The sequence below is a fragment of the Macrotis lagotis genome, chromosome 5 (genome assembly GCF_037893015.1).
Source record: "Macrotis lagotis isolate mMagLag1 chromosome 5, bilby.v1.9.chrom.fasta, whole genome shotgun sequence".
Taxonomy (NCBI): domain Eukaryota; kingdom Metazoa; phylum Chordata; class Mammalia; order Peramelemorphia; family Peramelidae; genus Macrotis; species Macrotis lagotis.
In genome coordinates, this window is record NC_133662.1 from 134,876,480 (window position 1) to 134,893,421 (window position 16,942).

Here is a 16,942-nt window from a genome sequence, read left to right on the forward strand (position 1 = left end):
GTTTTTGCAAGGCAATGGGGTTAAAGTGGCTTGCCCAAGGCCACACAGCTAGGTAATTATTAAGTGTCTGAGGTCAGATTTGAACTCAGATACTCCTGACTCCCAGGCCAGTGCTCTATCCACTGTGCCACCTAGCCGTCCCAAAGCTTCTTCTCTTGATAGATGTCCTGTGGTAAACTTTTGAGATGAATAAGATGTGGCAAAGGATGGGCAGGCATAGTTGTGATATGATTTGGAAGCAATATCCCCAATGAAGAGATTATAAATCCATTTGAATATTTTGAGCATTTGTAGATGATTCCCTAATTTATATCCCCCCCCAATTTTCTCAACACTCTTCCCTCTCCAGTTTTCCTGGTTTTAGTCAATCCTTTTCCAAACCATTCATTTTGTCCTAAGTTGCTATTACATTCTATGACATAATTCATGCTCCAGATAAATTGGACTATTTGTCCCATGCTTTTCTACATCCATATTTTTACATAGTTGTCCTTATATCTGGATTCCTGGATATAGGGACTGGCATACATGGGAATAAAAATGCTTAAATTTCCTTTAATGTTCTCACAAGATCCTGGAGCTGTTTGAGGAAATTTATGGTCCCCCCCACAAAATTGATTTCCCTTTTCCTCCTATTCTTTCCCTTCCCTCTCCCCACTTTTAAGGTGGCAATAGCATCACCAAAACTGTTGTTTTTTTAATATATAAATTTAATGTTTTTTTCTATAAGGAATAAAGGTTTCTTTAATAATACTCCTTTATATTTATTACAAGAATCACAAAGTACCACTATTTTACCTGAGATTATGATTCTAAAGTATAAGAGGTTAGGAATAATTGAGTGCTTCTTGAAGTTTTGTATGGTTGGTGTCCTCGCCATAGCAAAAATATTACATGATGTCCAATTCACTTCTGCTAAGTCTTAGAATATTTTTGGTTTTTCTGCACTCCAGATTCCTTCCTTTCCCAAAGGAGGCCAATGTTAAATGAAAATTGTGTGTGATTTATGAAGCTGTGTAAAGAGACTTTATTAGACCCATAGTACAATGGACACCCATACTTCAAAGAACATATTCTTTTTAAAGCAAGACTCCTACACTTTCCCAGATAGTTCCATAAATAGATAGAATTTTTGTAAGACTATAATAAAGCTAAATTGACTTAGTTCTTATATATATATATGTATACATATATATATATATTAAAAGTATAATTTTTCATTTCAAAATTAGGGAAAAACACCTCTCCAAAGTACAATTTGGCTGTATTGAACATAAAGAACATCTTATAAAGAACAAGATCCTCTAGCTTTTACTATTATCTGTTAAAGATCATGAAGCTGGAAAAAAAATTATGGTTGGATTTTAAAAGCACCATTTTTTAATTTATTAGAATCATTTTCTCAAGACTTCTTACTTTAGAAATAGAGAATTTTGGTATATATACATACATATATATACATATATATATATATAATTATGAAAGATCAGAAATCAAATAATGAGTTGTGAATTTCTTTGTCATTTTTCTATCATATAACATTCACACTTGAAATGTTTTATATTGCATTGTGCCCTGGTATATTTTTATGTTATAGACTGTTAATTATTTGAATTCCCTTGTGCTAATTTGAAAATTGTATTCAGTATAAATCATCCTGAGGTGATAACTGTATTTTGGTATAAGGAGCATGAATTTTTTTTTTCCTTTTCAGGATAATTCAGTGGACTGTACTCCCAGATCACCTGTAGACATATCATTTATATGCTGTAAAACATCTATACATTTTTTAAAAATTGTTTTTAAAAAATTCAGAAATTAACAACAGAAGTATGTTCAACATCAAAGAATATATGTTAACACTTGATGAGGAAGAAGTTATGAACAATTAATAAAGATGATGTGTCTCCAAAAGAAAACTAATGACATGTTTGATTGTCATTAGTCTCACCAAGAAGCAAGAATGAACATTTAAAAAAAAAGAATCTCAAAAACAAAATTCAACAATAAGTGGTACACAGTGTAGTGGAATTAATGACAAAAGAACTAATATTATACAGGGATGGAACAATGCAGTGTGGCAGAAGATAATATCAAAGGTAGTCTTGATTTTAAATGCATTTGTTTTCAAATTTTCAGAAAAAACATCAGCTTAAATACAAAAAAATGTAGTTTATCAGATTAGGAATTCCCTTATCAAGATGACATGTTAGATGGCGGTCTGAATAGTGGTTTTGATTAAACTGTTGCTTCTAAATTCCATGGGAAATAACAATGAATGACTGAGGTTACAGAGTTTAAGGGCTTTAATCTTGGGGTAGTCTCTTTAAAATACTGGTATCAGACAAAAGGTTCAGGGCCACAAATTAAGGGCTCTAGGGTGTTCCATTTATGAGCTGTTGCCTTGAGAGTTTTGCTACATGATCCTTTTTCAAAGTAATTCATGTTTTAGCATTATTGCTGAAATTGAGAATACTTTTTTCAACTAAGGAATTTATTCTTGGTTGACAAATTATTGATTCCTCTACAAACTTCTCTATATAGTTCCCCTTTAGTATGAGAATTTTCTCAGATCTATGTTCCAGAGGAAGGAACCTATTCTGGCATTCTCATTCATTCATTCATTCATGCATATCCAATCCATCTTATAATACAATGAAAATGCAGTCACACTGAATCAATCTACAAGCATTTATTAAGTACCTACTATGTGCCTGGGCTATGATAAATGCTAAGTACTAGTACTGAAAAATCTTGTACTAGCTATTTCTATTTGTATTTACATAATCAGATCATTGACTCAATTTACTGAATTTTCAAGTCAGGTGTTTATGATTCTACATATTTCAAAACCAGGTCCTATATCTCTAAGATCAGTATTCTTGAATTTCATTTTATTCGGTTAGGCCTCTCCTTCTACCTTCTTCCAGATGTATAGGCAGCAATTTATTTAGAAACATATGTTGTAATGCCTTTTGGACATATCTGAGCCCTACCATTAACAAAAACTTTGAACAAGTAACCCTTGGGTATTTCTTCATTTCAATGGTCCTCCATCTTCTCATCTGTAAAAAAGATGCATTTCAGTTGTATGACTTCATGGTTTCCTTCTGGTTCTCAATTTATTATCTTCTTAGATTTAATAGTCTCATCTATAAAATGAATGACTTTGAAATATCTAACACAAGTGTCAAACACAGACTTAGTAACTCTACTATGGTTGCTTCAGGTGGCATCAGGTGCCACTGAGGAAAGGAAGAAAAATAAAATTTTGATAAGAGCTATAAAAATAGATTCAATTGCCACCATTTTGTTCTCTAATAATGACCTGACCTTAGTTTTAGGTATAGACATTAATACTGATGGTTATTATAATACTGGATCTCTGTTTTCAATATCATTAATTAATTAATTAGGATAAAGGCAATTTATAAGATTATTATGGATAGTTCCATAGCCTCAGACTGATTAGAGGGTTTTAGAAAGTCCTGTGACTAAAAATTCTTCTGTTCTCAAATTCACACTTTTAGAGTGACTATTATTGTTATTAGAGTGACTTAATGGAAATGTGTCTTGGGAATTGCACTGTTTTGGGAGTGAACTTAGACTAATACTGGTTCATGTATAATATATCACTAGGGCAGGGGTTACCAGAATGTGGTCATTGATATCTAGAATTATGTAGATCTATAGTTAAATTTTACACTGGGAAAAGAAGGGAAAACGTGATAAAGGGGGAAAGAGCATATGGAAACACCAGGTCCTAGATAGTGAAGGTAGAATGAAAGCCAAGGACTACAAGGCAATTCTAGAGTGATGGGGGAGAATACATAAAAGGATGAGAAGCTACTGAAGAGATAATTTACTTCAAAATTTTGTCTAAAGGTACTAGCAACTGAAAAGAAAAACTAAGAGGCATATAATCCAAATGACATTAAAGAAAAGAAAATATATCTTAAATGTTGTTTAAGAGATAAACTCTAGGAGTTCAAATCTCTTTCTTCAAGATTTTCTCTGCCCTTCTATGTTCAATTCAATATGTATTGATTGGATGCCTAGAAGGCCCAGATATTTTGACTGAGAGCTATTTATATTTCTCTGAGGTCATGTAACTCTGCTTTTATGTTGATCAAACTAAGGCATCTAGATATTATCTAGAAGAATTTCAGGAGTTTTTCTGTATGCAGATCAAAAAGAAGGTGTTACTGAATCTCTGAATTTCATTCCAAATTGCTTATTTTTCTCCAGAAAAATCTTTTACTTAGTTTAATTTAATGCCAACAAATTAAGAACAGCATAATGCCAATAGCTAACTTGACCTTACTTTGAGAATGAACAATATTAGGAAAGATAGAGCCTCAGAGAACAGAATTTTAAAAACTAATTTGGAGGTGGGTATGAGGTTAGTCCAGATTTGTGATGTTATTAATGTGAGAGAAACATATAAGCAATTTGGTTAAAACTAGTGGACACAAAATGTTGCCTGGGTGGTACTAAGAGGTTAGGGCTTGCCTATAAGTCACACAGATATTAAGTATCAGGATAGTAAATTGGACTTCTTGAATCCAAGGACAGTTTTCTATTCACTATAATACATGTTCTCTTAACTGTTTTCAACTTTTTATATAAATAATATGAGTGATTCATTTGCTTGGAAAATAAAACCATAAAACAATGTGATGGCTCTTGAATCTTTAAAGGTTGTGAAGAGGAGAAATAAGTCTGGGAACATGTGCTTTCCATGACTTGTTCATTATTATGACATTATTATTAGTATTTCAGAAAATAATAATATATACCACTTTAGTCTTTTACCATATATTGCAAAATGAAAGTGCAGATATTCAAACTGAACAATGTTATAATAAAGTGGGCTGCATTCAGAACCTGTCGAAATCATACCTTCTAAATGCTTTAGAAGCTGTTACTATATAGTAGGAATTTTGAAACTGAACATATGGCATATTTTGGATTTATATTCATATGAAGAAAGAAAAGAACAGGTTTCAATTTGTATATTTCAAAGATATTTCAGTAGGGGGGTAAGTAATTAAAAAATAAACATTTTCCCCCTCTCTTCATAGTCATATAATTTCATTTAAGTAGTTTTATTTAAATAGTTAATATTAGTCCATATTAGCAGGTAGTAAACTATGTTGAATTAACTAGTCATTTACATCTGATTTCTATGGCTCTAGCTCTGTGTAGTTTATACCAAGGTTTGAACTCTTCTAATCTTGCTATTTTAAAATTTTTTTATTAATTTATGGCAATGTGATTTTAAGCCAAAGTCACACAGGTAGGCAATTTTTTTTTTAGGTTTTTGCAAAGCAATGGGGGTTAAGTGGCTTGCCAAGGCCATACAGCTAGGTAATTATTCAATGTCTGAGGCTGGATTTGAACTCAGGTACTCCTGACACCAGGGCTGGTGCTCTATCCACTGTGCCACCTAGCTACCCCCAGGTAGGCAATTATTAAGTGTCTGAGATCAGATTTGAACTCTCAGGCCCTCCTGGCTCCAGGGCCAGTGCTCTAAGCATTGTGCAAACTAGCTGCCCAATCTCACCATTTTTAAGAAAGTAATTCCTATAGAAAAAGACACATTATGCAAATACTTGGAATGGCTTTTGAACATTGCTTGTAACCCGATTTTAAAAGGACAGCATTTTAGTCATGTCCAAATCAGGAATCTCATATTTTTAAAGTGATGTAAAAGTTCCCTGCTATGTTAAAAAACAAAACAAAACAGGAGAGTGCTTCAAATTGTGTAGTAATCAGTTAAACAGAGCTCCAGTTTCCAAAGAGCACTATATTTAGGCCACATAAATGTGGTCTGAGAGAAGATTCTAATTCTGAAGAATAATGTCCTAGTTCCTGAAGAATTTTGTTTTAGTTTCACCTTCCTTTGGGCTTTATTGCTAATGAGATCCTTTAAAGGACAATTTAATAGTATAATTAGGTACCCTCAATTATTTCTAGCATCAGCACTTAATACACAATTTCAAGCAACACTCTTTCAAAAATGAACATATCCAGGAAACATTTAGGTCATTGATATTCTCTGAATGCAAGTTTCTTTTCACATAAATTCATTTCAATTAATAAGATGTGAATTAAAGTTCCCAGAGTGAATAACTATTACTCTAGTCTTTAGGTATCATGCTCATAGCTATATAGGAAAATGCTAAACCAGAACAGTGAAGGTTAGCTTTGCTTTCTTTTCTGCTTTTTTGGAGACTTCCATTTTCCCATGAGAGACAAAGAGAAAGAAACATGTTTATATTTATGTTTAGAATTTATGAGGCTCATTTTTTGAAAAAAGAATAAATCAAATATTTCTTGAGACAAAGAGATCTTGAGACATAAGATTTTTCTATAAACCTACATTCTATTTGGACACATCAGAACAGTCTAAGGAGAGATTCCAAAAGCAAGAACTTATCAACATATATTTCCCAAAAGAAGTTATTTCAATCATTGCAACCCCCCCCAAAAAAACTCTCTCTTTTAGAAAGAAATGTTTTTACAGGATAACAGAGACCATTGTGAAACCCCTTATTTATTTGACCATTTTACCATTGAACAATTAACCATTATTTAGTGGCAACCTTATGGGACTATATTAAAACATAACCAACTTAATTATCTGGCATAAAAAAGAAAAGAAGAGAGGAAAAAAGAGTTTTAGATAATAAAAACAGTTGATAATCTGAATAATCATTTATATTTTGGTATTGGAACACAAAGAAACACAGAACACTCAAACATAAACTCAAACACACAAGCACACATGCTAGAAACTTACATACTCTCCTCTGTGTTTAGTCCATCCCCATTTCATTCCCTGGGTTCAATTGTTAGCTCTCCAAAATTTGGATGGCAAAGGATAAGAAGTGCTAGTTACCATATTTAATCTAGGCTAACAATCTCAATAAAACTATCAAAAGATCATCATATGGATTTGATTGCTTCTAAGTCTTTTCCAAAATGTATGGTTAGGAAAAATCAGTAGTGATGAAACTATGTATAATATAAATTTTAAAAAAGTTCATATATATCCCAGAGGTCATTCATCTTGCTGTATATTTTATCTGCATTGGTGATTTCATCAGCATAGAGAGTTCCCTTCACCATTGCAGATCAGCAACTTATCTGTATCTTATAAAGTTGCCTATATAAAATGCATTGCTGAAGTATCCATTACATTTTTAAGTCCCAAGAGTTTATAAGTATTCTATTATTTAATTTTGATAAATCATCCATTAATACCAACAACAACACAAAAACTATCAAAGAATCATTTTCCGCACACCTGGAATTTTTTTTTCCTGAGAAAGGTATAGCGTAGTTAAGGAAAAAAATCATACAGATAAAGATGAAAAAAAATTTTTTTGTCAAGTAAATCATTAATTCATTTAAGATGAGCAAAAATAAAAATGGCATGAATGTGAAGATTAACATCTATCTTATCAAGAGATGGTATCTAGACTATATCCTCTAGGATAGAACACAAGCAAGAACCACAAAGTAGGCAGGCATTCGGGTATTCATTATTAGATCCTTCTTACCATGCCACAGTATTGGTTTTCCAATAAATGCAGAATTTTAAGCCACAGACCACACTTCTTAGAACTTTTTGCTCTCCCTCTCACTTTCCCCACTTTTCCCTAGCTCTAAAAGAAAATAATGTACATGTTTCAAGAGTCACATCATTTGGAATTTATGGAGATTTCTCTGAGGGTGGTAGCATTGTGCTTTGATAAAGGCTTGCAATGCACTAAAAAAAGATGGAGGATAATGATCCTGAAATCTGAATGGCCCAAATTTAAATCCATTGAGATCTCTGGAAGCAGGCAGTTTAACTCCTGTTAAACTCCATCTGTTTTACAGTTAAAAATTAAACCTTAAGCCTTCACAATGCAACAGCCCTGAGCTTTTTAAGGCAAGCTGAGAATTAAGACCTAAATACTCTACCTCAAGGCCTGATCTAGGCTAATGTATGTTTTTCTAATCTGGTTGCTGATTAAAAAAAGGCTCTTTGAATCCCTGTGGGGACAGGACTCCAATCATGTGAACCAAGTAGATTTTTGGCGAGTGAGAAAGCCCTTAGAAAAAAATTTAATATTTATGAAATAAACCTAGTGTAAAACTTGTCAGAGAAACAAGTAAAAGTATAGTTATTTACTTCTAAAACCTTTAGTTCTAAAGTTTCAGACATCAGAGCACTTTGATTTTCCTTAGTTCTAGAAAGAAAATTTATGTGCTTTCTGAATTCAGACTGCTTCCAGAGTTTACAACTGTAAAACTGAAATTGTTACATAGAAACATAGACACTTAGTAACTTATTTGTAGCAGAAAAAGAGAAAAGTCACCATAATTTAGGTAGGAATCAAACTGATTTTTGTTTGATGATATAAATTATTCTTTTATCCCAATAATTTTATGGAAAGAGGTGGAAAATATAAAACCTAAAGGTGTATGTACACCTTTTCCCACTGCCCAAAAATATTTGTTAGTCTAGATAGTGTGACTATAAAAAAACCCTGCCTAAACACATTTTCTTTCCCACTAGTAGAATTTAAACCCTTTGAGGGCAGGTAGTACTTTGCTTTGAATTCCCAGTGCCTGGCACATGGACTTAATAAAAATCTTGTTGAATTGAATTGAGTCTTATTCATTAGGGAGAAGAATTTAGTACAAAGTGCATCCATTTCATTTCCCCTTGCAGGGAGTTCTGTAACTAAAATACCAAAAGAAGCTCTTTTAAGATCTAGTTTCTCATAAATTGGGTTGCCCAAATTACAGTGAGGCAAGTGTCAAATAAAAGCTACCTCCTATACTGAACAATGCAGAAAAGTATCTGGGTATTTTAGGCAGGAGTGTATGCCAAAGGAGGCTACTCTGGTACAAATTATACAATTTTTCATTACAAAAGGGAGGGGAAAATCAGCCCAACTATGGTGTTTTCTCATTATAAAGATTAAGAAGTGCTATAAGAATGCTATCAAAGATACTCCATTAAGCTTGAGTCTGTATATGATACATATTTTGCAATGCATCTTGCTGCAATTGGGGTGTTAGAACAGCTTTTTTTCCCTGTACCCCAAACACCATGGCTGAATACTTAAGTATTCTTATCTAAGTAAGAGATAAACAAAATATAAATATCAGTACTGTATATTTTCATACTTTTAAAATAAACACAAAGAATATATAGGTATACAGGTTATAGTTTTAAGGTCAACACTAGCACATAAGTTTGACTCACCTAAATACATACCAGGATACTTCCTATTCAACACATGCACCTACAGACACATTATCATGCATACAAGCTCACTTCCTGCTGCTAACAGGAACATTAGAATATACAAAATTATACACTGTTTAAACATAATTGGCAAATCAATGGGGATAATGTTTTAAAAAAAGCTGTGTTGTGCTATTAAACAAAAAATTATACAGGAAGATGGTTCATCTGTCGATTAAAAACACTGAAGACTGATGGAAAGTTAAGATTTTTAACTGCTTCTTCTGTATATCAAGAGATGGAATTCTTAATCTTGAAGGTTATAGAGCAGGACACAACTGGCTACAAACACACAGAATGCTCTGTTTGGAAATAAGGTCTAGAGCTTTGGCCATAGGTCTACCCATCCTGTCTTAAGGAGACTCAGACAACTGCAGTTTCTGATTGCAGTGAAAAAGAATAGTTATACACAGTTTTCTTCAAGTCCGGGGGTGCCGATGGGGATTTGGGTGCCCATCGGGAAGGTGGGCGTTGATTTGCTGGCCGAACAGGTCGAGAAAACCCTTTCCCATCAGTTGATTTCATTGCCACAGACTCCTAGAACACAAAGGCACTCATTCACTTGGGGAAATGTCTACCAATTCTGCAAAGTTACATTTCAACTGGCAAACTTAGACACATTTTTTCTCAATACTGAAAAGACCCACAGAAATATTTGTGTGACACAAACCTGCACTATAGAGACTTTTCTGGGTGACCATTTTCAAATCATCTTTATTGTGAAGTATGGTACTTGGGGATTCGACAAAATCTTCCCAATGACAAAATTTTGACTAGAAAAATTTCTTCTTCTTTCTATTTTTGAACTCACATTTCAGGGTGGTTATACCCCAAACATGAAAACATGTATACACATGTATGTACATACACACATGTATGTATGTATGTATATATTTATAGACCAGGTTAAGAATTCTTTCATTAAAGCAAGATTCTCCTTTGATCTCATTGACAAAATTCAAGTTTCTAATTGAAAAGATGAAGACTCATGTTTTCACGAAAGAACCTTTTCAACTCAAAACATTTTGATAATTTAGTGATAATTTTTTCACTCCAACAAAAGTTAGTTTCTCTGAATGACAATTGTACCACATTATCCTGATTTTGGCAGATTTTATATAGCACAGGAAATATATTTAGTGAACAAATGCAAGCAAAGGAATTCTCTATAGTTATTTGTTTCAATATCCCTATCTTTGGTCTCTGTGTGGTATTACATACAGGATGAGTTTTTTAAACATATTGGGCAAAAGAAAAAAGACTAATTCTTTTCAAAAGACAGTCAGGGACTGTCATTCTTGTTGTTGCCCATAATAGTTTATGAAGAAACAAATGAAGCTGATGCTGGGAAGAAATGAATTTAATTATGTTACATATTATTTTATAAATCTTTTCAGTAAGATTTTTTTCCCCACATCATCTCATGCTTAGACTATTACAGTATCTGACTGGTTGGTCTTCCTGCCTCAAGTCTCTCCCCACTTAAGGCAACTCTCCACTCAGTTGAAAAATCGCTCTTACTAAAATTCAGGTCTGAGCATATCATTCCCATCTCCATCTCTATACATAAATTCCAGAGATTCCATGTTAGCTATATAATCAAATGTAAAATCCAAAGTCCAAAGCCCGTCATAACCTAACCCCTTCCTATCCTTTCTGTGTTCCTACATCTTACTCATTTTCATGCCTTCCAGTAATATTAGCCTCCTTGCTGTTCCTCACTCACTATACTTTGTCTTCCAAGTCACTACATTTCTAATGACTATTTCCCTCATGTCTGGAATGTTCTCATTCCTCATCTCCATATCTAAGTTTCTCTGACTTTCTTCAGATCTCCGTTAAAGTCCCATCTTCAAGAATCCTTTTCTCACAGAGGTCAGGCACAGGTCCAAGTATTTTGAACTTCAAGGCCAGTTCTCATTATGCTCTATTTTATGATATTTAAATGATCTTATGAGAAAATTCATTTACTCTCATAAATGCTGGTTTGTTAACCCAAGTAGAATAAAATTCAACCTTCATTCAAGTATTACTCTAAGATCTCACCATGCCTTGGAAGTAACTCTGGGCTCTTGATGGGTTATGCTAATTGTTTACCGTTCTAGATTGTGGCTACCAAATTGGAAAGTTGGTAAGATGGACTTATGATGAATTATATATAGCCAAGTATGTAGAGGATTAGCACAAGATTGACTACAAGTTACTCGTTAAAAAAAATTTTTTTTTTGCAATACACAGAAATAGTCTAAAAAGGTAAAGATGGGTTTGTGATCTGTACTAGTGAGGAAAAAGAGAGGAACTGATTTGCAAAATTTTAGAGTCTTGAATTATCAAGGTAAGTAATAAAGTTGAAACTTTCAAAGTTCAAAATTAACTACAGGCCTAGTTCCCAAAACTTCAGTAAGTTTAGACACTGGCACAATACCAACCACTTTAACTAAAGGATAATTGATAATTTAACCTTACCTTTTGCTAAATTCTAATATGACTCTACACAAAAATGCACTATCTTTTCTTACCTCTGTTAACTTTTTCCTCTCAATTTCTTGCTTGCTTTGTGGCTCCACAGACATGGCTGATTTAATCTGAAGCTCTTGATTTTTTTGTTCTGGTTGAAACATTTTTGAACACTGATTAAAGGTGTCCTTATCACTGTGGATGACATTACAATCCAATTTGGTCCATTGATTTTGATAGCATTTTGTAGAGTTTTGTGAGAAAGACTCCGTGGATTTCTCATAGTTTTTCAGCAGCTTTTCCACGACTCCATAGTTTGACTTGGGATCAGCTGATCGTGGACGACCTAACAAATTGCTTGGTCTCCAGTTATGCTCATGAAGCATGTGATGATAATTGCTAGCATTAGGATGCTCCTGTGCATGCTTAACTTGCCCTTCCATGACATTTTTGGGTAAACTATTTGACATTCTCTCTTTGGGCACTGAGAGGCTATTGTCCCGAACACAACACAGATCATTTTCTTCTGCATGGATTGCACAGGTACATAATGATCCACAAGTCTTAGAGTCTTTGGATGAATTTAAGAGCTTCTGAATATTCTGTGCTGAACTGCAACATCTATCTGTACGAAATACAGTTCTGTTAAATTCATCTGTCTTTGCTGCCAATTTTTCATTCTTTGAAATCTTTTCAAAATTGCAACCAGCTTCTGTAAATGAGTCACTGCCAGTTTTCAAAGAAGGATTCAAGTCACTTATATGAAAAGCAGAATCAGATTTAGCCTGATAGTTTTGGATCAACTTTTCACATGGAAGCTTATTGGAGTTAGGGTAAGTTTTTGGAAACCATAATGTTGAAGGCACACTCTTAGTATCTGTTCCAAGCTTATTTATATCATGTGACCATATTTTAGTCTCCAAGTCCTCATTACATTTAAGTTTACAGTCTGTTTTGGCTATTTGTGCTGAAGTGGCAAAAGTAACTTGATCTTTCAAAGAATTCTGTTTAGGTGGGCAGGACACAATTGTTTCATGCTGCTTTGCAGGAAAATTATTACTACAATCCCTTTTACCTCTGCAGTCTGGTGTCTCCCACTTGTTATCTAAATTTTCTTTTGGACCATTAAAGGTTGGGTGATCTTCAAAATATGAGCTTGGCAAGCTTCGAGAAGTGCTTCTTGGAGGAGGGATTGGTGGAGTTTCATTTTTTTGCAAAGAAAGTATATCTGATATACTCTTCTCAATAGGGATGTCCTGGGGCATATCATCAAAATGGATTACCTTCTTTCTATTGATCTGTTTTTCTATATCTAAATTACTTAAAGCAGTTGGTGGAGCACTGCTGATCATGTGATTCACCTCAGGATTAACTGTGCTAATTGTTTCCTGGAGAAAGGGAGTTGATTTCATCCTGCATAGAAATTATATATAGAACAAGTTAGTGATAACATTATTCAGAAGAAGCCCCTCTAGAGAAACAGTGGATTGAGTCTCAGGTGATCCAGTAAAGAGGAGACACTATATGCTGCTCAGGTACTGTGTTGTGGTATCATTTTCCTGCTCATGAGTCTCCAAAGATTTCTCATTCCATGAAATCCAAACTCCTTAACCTTAGTCTGAAATTCAAAGGCTACCAATCTGAACTTTTTCAATTTCACGTCTCTTTTCTTCCCTATACAAATTTTCTGTGGTAATTAGGCTTAACTACTCATAGTCCCAGTATAAGTCTTGCTTAATCTTAGCTTCATTCTGCTGCTTAGGCATCCATTTCCTTGGATGACCTCCACACTCTTCCACCCCAATCATTTACTCCTTCCTATCCTCTAAGAACCAAAAGGAGCATTACCATTTGATGCCTTCTTGAATGACTCAGTCCAAGTTGATTTCTTCTTTTGACCTCTTATTTTATACCATTCACCTAGAGTAGACACATACTGCCTTCTACTCATCTTTTTTGCATGATTCTTGTCTCCCAAACTAGACTTTGAACTCTGTGAGTACAAGAGTTATGTCTTGTCTTCTTCTTAGTCTTTATAATATAGTACCTACTGAACAAGAGATATTCAGTTCATCTGTTCATTAATTTATGGATTAAATGATCACCAAGCCTTATTAGAGACAGGATTAAAATGCATGTATGATAATTGCCTTAATATGGGAAAGTCATTGGTCTGAAGGAAATATAAACAAAAAATATTAGCTTCAAAGTATTCTGCTCGGTTATTTATTCCCATGTGGAGAATATTCCACAGAAACATTGACTACTGTCAATGAACTATTCCTGATCAGATCCCCAAACATCCTTATCTTTTATATCAAGAAGTTTAATCCTTTTTTTGGTGTCAGAGATCCCTTGGGTAGTCTAGCAAAGCATAGGGATCTCATCTAAGAATAATGTTTTTAAATATATAGGATGAAATAAAGGGGATTGTAAAGAAAATAAATCATATTGAAATGACTCTATCATAATATTTTTTAAAAATAAGTTCAAGTTCGTCTCCAGAAATCTATTCATGGATGCTAGGCTAAAAAGAGTCTTTCATATTTCCTTCAGCTTAACAGTCTCTTATTAGATAACCAATAAGAAATATGAATGAAAAATGGATCAAACATCTAGTGGTTTTGAGGAATATTTACCTCAAAGAGATCCAGGCTTAATATCTACTTTTGAGGCAGTTAGGTGAAAGAATAGCTAGAGTATTGATCTGGGAATCAGGAGGACTTGGGTTCAAATTCAGCCTCAGGCATTTACTGCCTGTATGATCCTGGACAATTAACTTAATTCCAGTTCCCCTGCCCTCCCCCAATCTAATTCTATACTCCAAATTTTTTAAAAAAAGAAAGCCTCCAAAAAACAACTATCTCATAAAAGTATCACATTTTAATTCTGTTAACATTAGGAAATTAGCCCTTAAAGTCAGTAAAATGAAAGTATCAAACCTCAAACAGAGGATTAGAAACATGAGAATGTCTAGGCATTCAAAGAAATACTGTAGTGACCCAAAATAATAGATATTCAGTTTAATGCTCTGTGGATGTAGCAAACCATTTCCATCTCTACACAACTCAGTACCCTTTTCTCATTGACTTTAGATGATACTCTCCCAGTCAGTTTACATATCTCAATCAATCTTGTTAATTTAATTTCTTCTATATTTCTAGAAAATCACACTAACTTATTGCTGTCTTTCAATTTCAATTTTCTCTCATCAAATATTTTGTTTGATGAAGGAAACCGAAGGGAAGAACCTGTTATTAAGCCTTAGCAGCAATGGAGGAGTGACTAGCTTCAAGAGCTATGTGGGAGCCTTAGTTAAATAAGGTAGTTTCTTTGTATGAAGGACTGGATTACATATCAACTCTAAATTCATGATTTAACCATCTTATCAATGTCTTATGGCCAAACTATGTTAACTAAACACTCAAAAAATGAAATTTGTTGAGGGGGTTATGGTGAAAATGGATTAGCTACTAGAAGGTAGAAATTACACAGTCAATAGTTGTATAATTTTCTCTTTTGGAGAAGATGCTAGCTTTTAAGAAAGTAGTACAATATATAATCAAATCAAGGTTCTAATGACTTTAAGTTTCATTTGGAGACATATTCAAGCTCCAAATAGTGTCATTTTAACTGAAAAGTATTGTTTCTCAACATGAAAGAACCATAAATGTACCAACCTACCTTCTGTAGTTAGATCTCTTTTGAATTTCCTCTTGAAAGTTGCATAATTCTTCACTAACTTTGGCAAGTTCCTCAAGAGCCTTTACATATACAAACAATGTCATGTTAGCACCTTGAAATGTAAATATTTATTTAGAATGAACTTCATGTTCATATTTTACTTACTGTATTGAGGGCATTAGTGCAGCTCTTTCTTTCTTCCTCAAAAATCTTCAAGTCAGACCCACCCTCACATTTCTTTTGGTTCTTTAACGCCAGAGGATCCATGAACGTTTTGGATTTTCTCATTGTTATTTGTTCCTTGCTTATTTGATTTTTTTCCTCAAGGAAGCTACCTCCTTTCGAAGTATCCGGATTTAGACTCATAGGACAGAATTGATCACTCAGCACTGCACAATCATGTTGTCCTGAATTTGGGGAATGTGGTGAAAATGGTGTCATTTTGCTTTGGCCATTCTTATCATGTTTAACAGTTTTGAAACAGTCATTCTTCTTGCTCTCCCTCCTGAGCTTTACTTCCTGGCAGAGCTAGAAAGGCAATAAAATTACATCTCATTCACAATGTCATTTTTCAGTCTTATGTTAGTTGTGTTTTATTATCAATGAATGAGCTGAATCTTTTATGGTACTCTATATCTAAGAACTTCAAAGCCATTTTAGAAGAGAGGATTTATTGATCTTATAGAATTGTTCTATGATAGCTATGCAAAGGGCTAGTCCTGGTTCAGCCACACACTAAACTTGTGACCTTGGGCAAGGATGCAGCTTCTCTGTACCCCAGCTCCTCATCTACAAAATGGAAATAAGAATAACCCACCTATCTCACAAAGTTGTGATAAACAAATGATACGAGATGAGTAAAGAAAGACATTAATATGTTATTTGATTAAATATTATCATTAACTTATTTATCTGGCCTGTGAAGAAATTTAAGTTTAACATAAGGAAAGATCTTCAAATAATTAGAGTTATCTGAGAATGGATAAAGCTGCTTTGAGAGGGAGTGGGTTTCCTTCCAAAGACTTGATTATCAAGTAATACTTTTGAGTATGCACTAGAAGAAATGCTATCTGGAAGCCCTTCTGATTTTAAAATTCTTGGATTCTGATTCTGATTCAGATTTTTTTTATTTTCCTGACTGTTCTAGTATAGAAGTATTGAAGAAATAGTAATTACAGAGTAATACATGGAGAATAGGAAATTATAATCATAATAGAATTCTTTATAATAAGAATAATATATTACATTTAATAGAGTTATAAAGGTTATATCATTCTATATAACTTTTTATTATAAGCATCATAACTATCTTGTGAGGTGGAGAGTATAAGAATTCTTTTTTTCTATTCTATAAGTGAGGAAGGTGAGAGTCAGAGAAATTTTGATTCATTAAAGATCATACAAATAATAAATGGGGGAACTAAGACCCACACTGAGGTCTTCTGATTCCAAGTAGAGTGTTCTTTTAGCTACATCATGCTACCTCTTGCT

General features: G+C 33.6%; 2 protein-coding genes across 8 annotated transcripts in view; one reads left to right on the top strand and one right to left on the bottom strand.

Annotated features, from left to right (window-relative positions):
• The window catches only part of RSPO3 (R-spondin 3), a 642,258-nt gene that overhangs the window by 446,528 nt on the left and 178,788 nt on the right, over nt 1-16,942 (top strand). The gene's annotated exons all lie outside the window — the stretch shown is intronic.
• KIAA0408 (KIAA0408 ortholog) overlaps nt 1,516-16,942 on the bottom strand; it is a 28,892-nt gene continuing 13,465 nt past the window's right edge. For all 7 annotated transcript variants that reach the window (XM_074187549.1, XM_074187544.1, XM_074187543.1 and 4 more), the window contains 4 exons: nt 15,617-15,979; nt 15,452-15,531; nt 11,830-13,180; nt 1,516-9,847 (listed from right to left, as the gene is read on the bottom strand). In XM_074187549.1, coding sequence (XP_074043650.1) covers nt 9,674-9,847; nt 11,830-13,180; nt 15,452-15,531; nt 15,617-15,979 — 1,968 coding nt within the window. In that variant the 3' untranslated portion in view covers nt 1,516-9,673. The remainder of the gene's footprint in view (nt 9,848-11,829; nt 13,181-15,451; nt 15,532-15,616; nt 15,980-16,942) is intronic.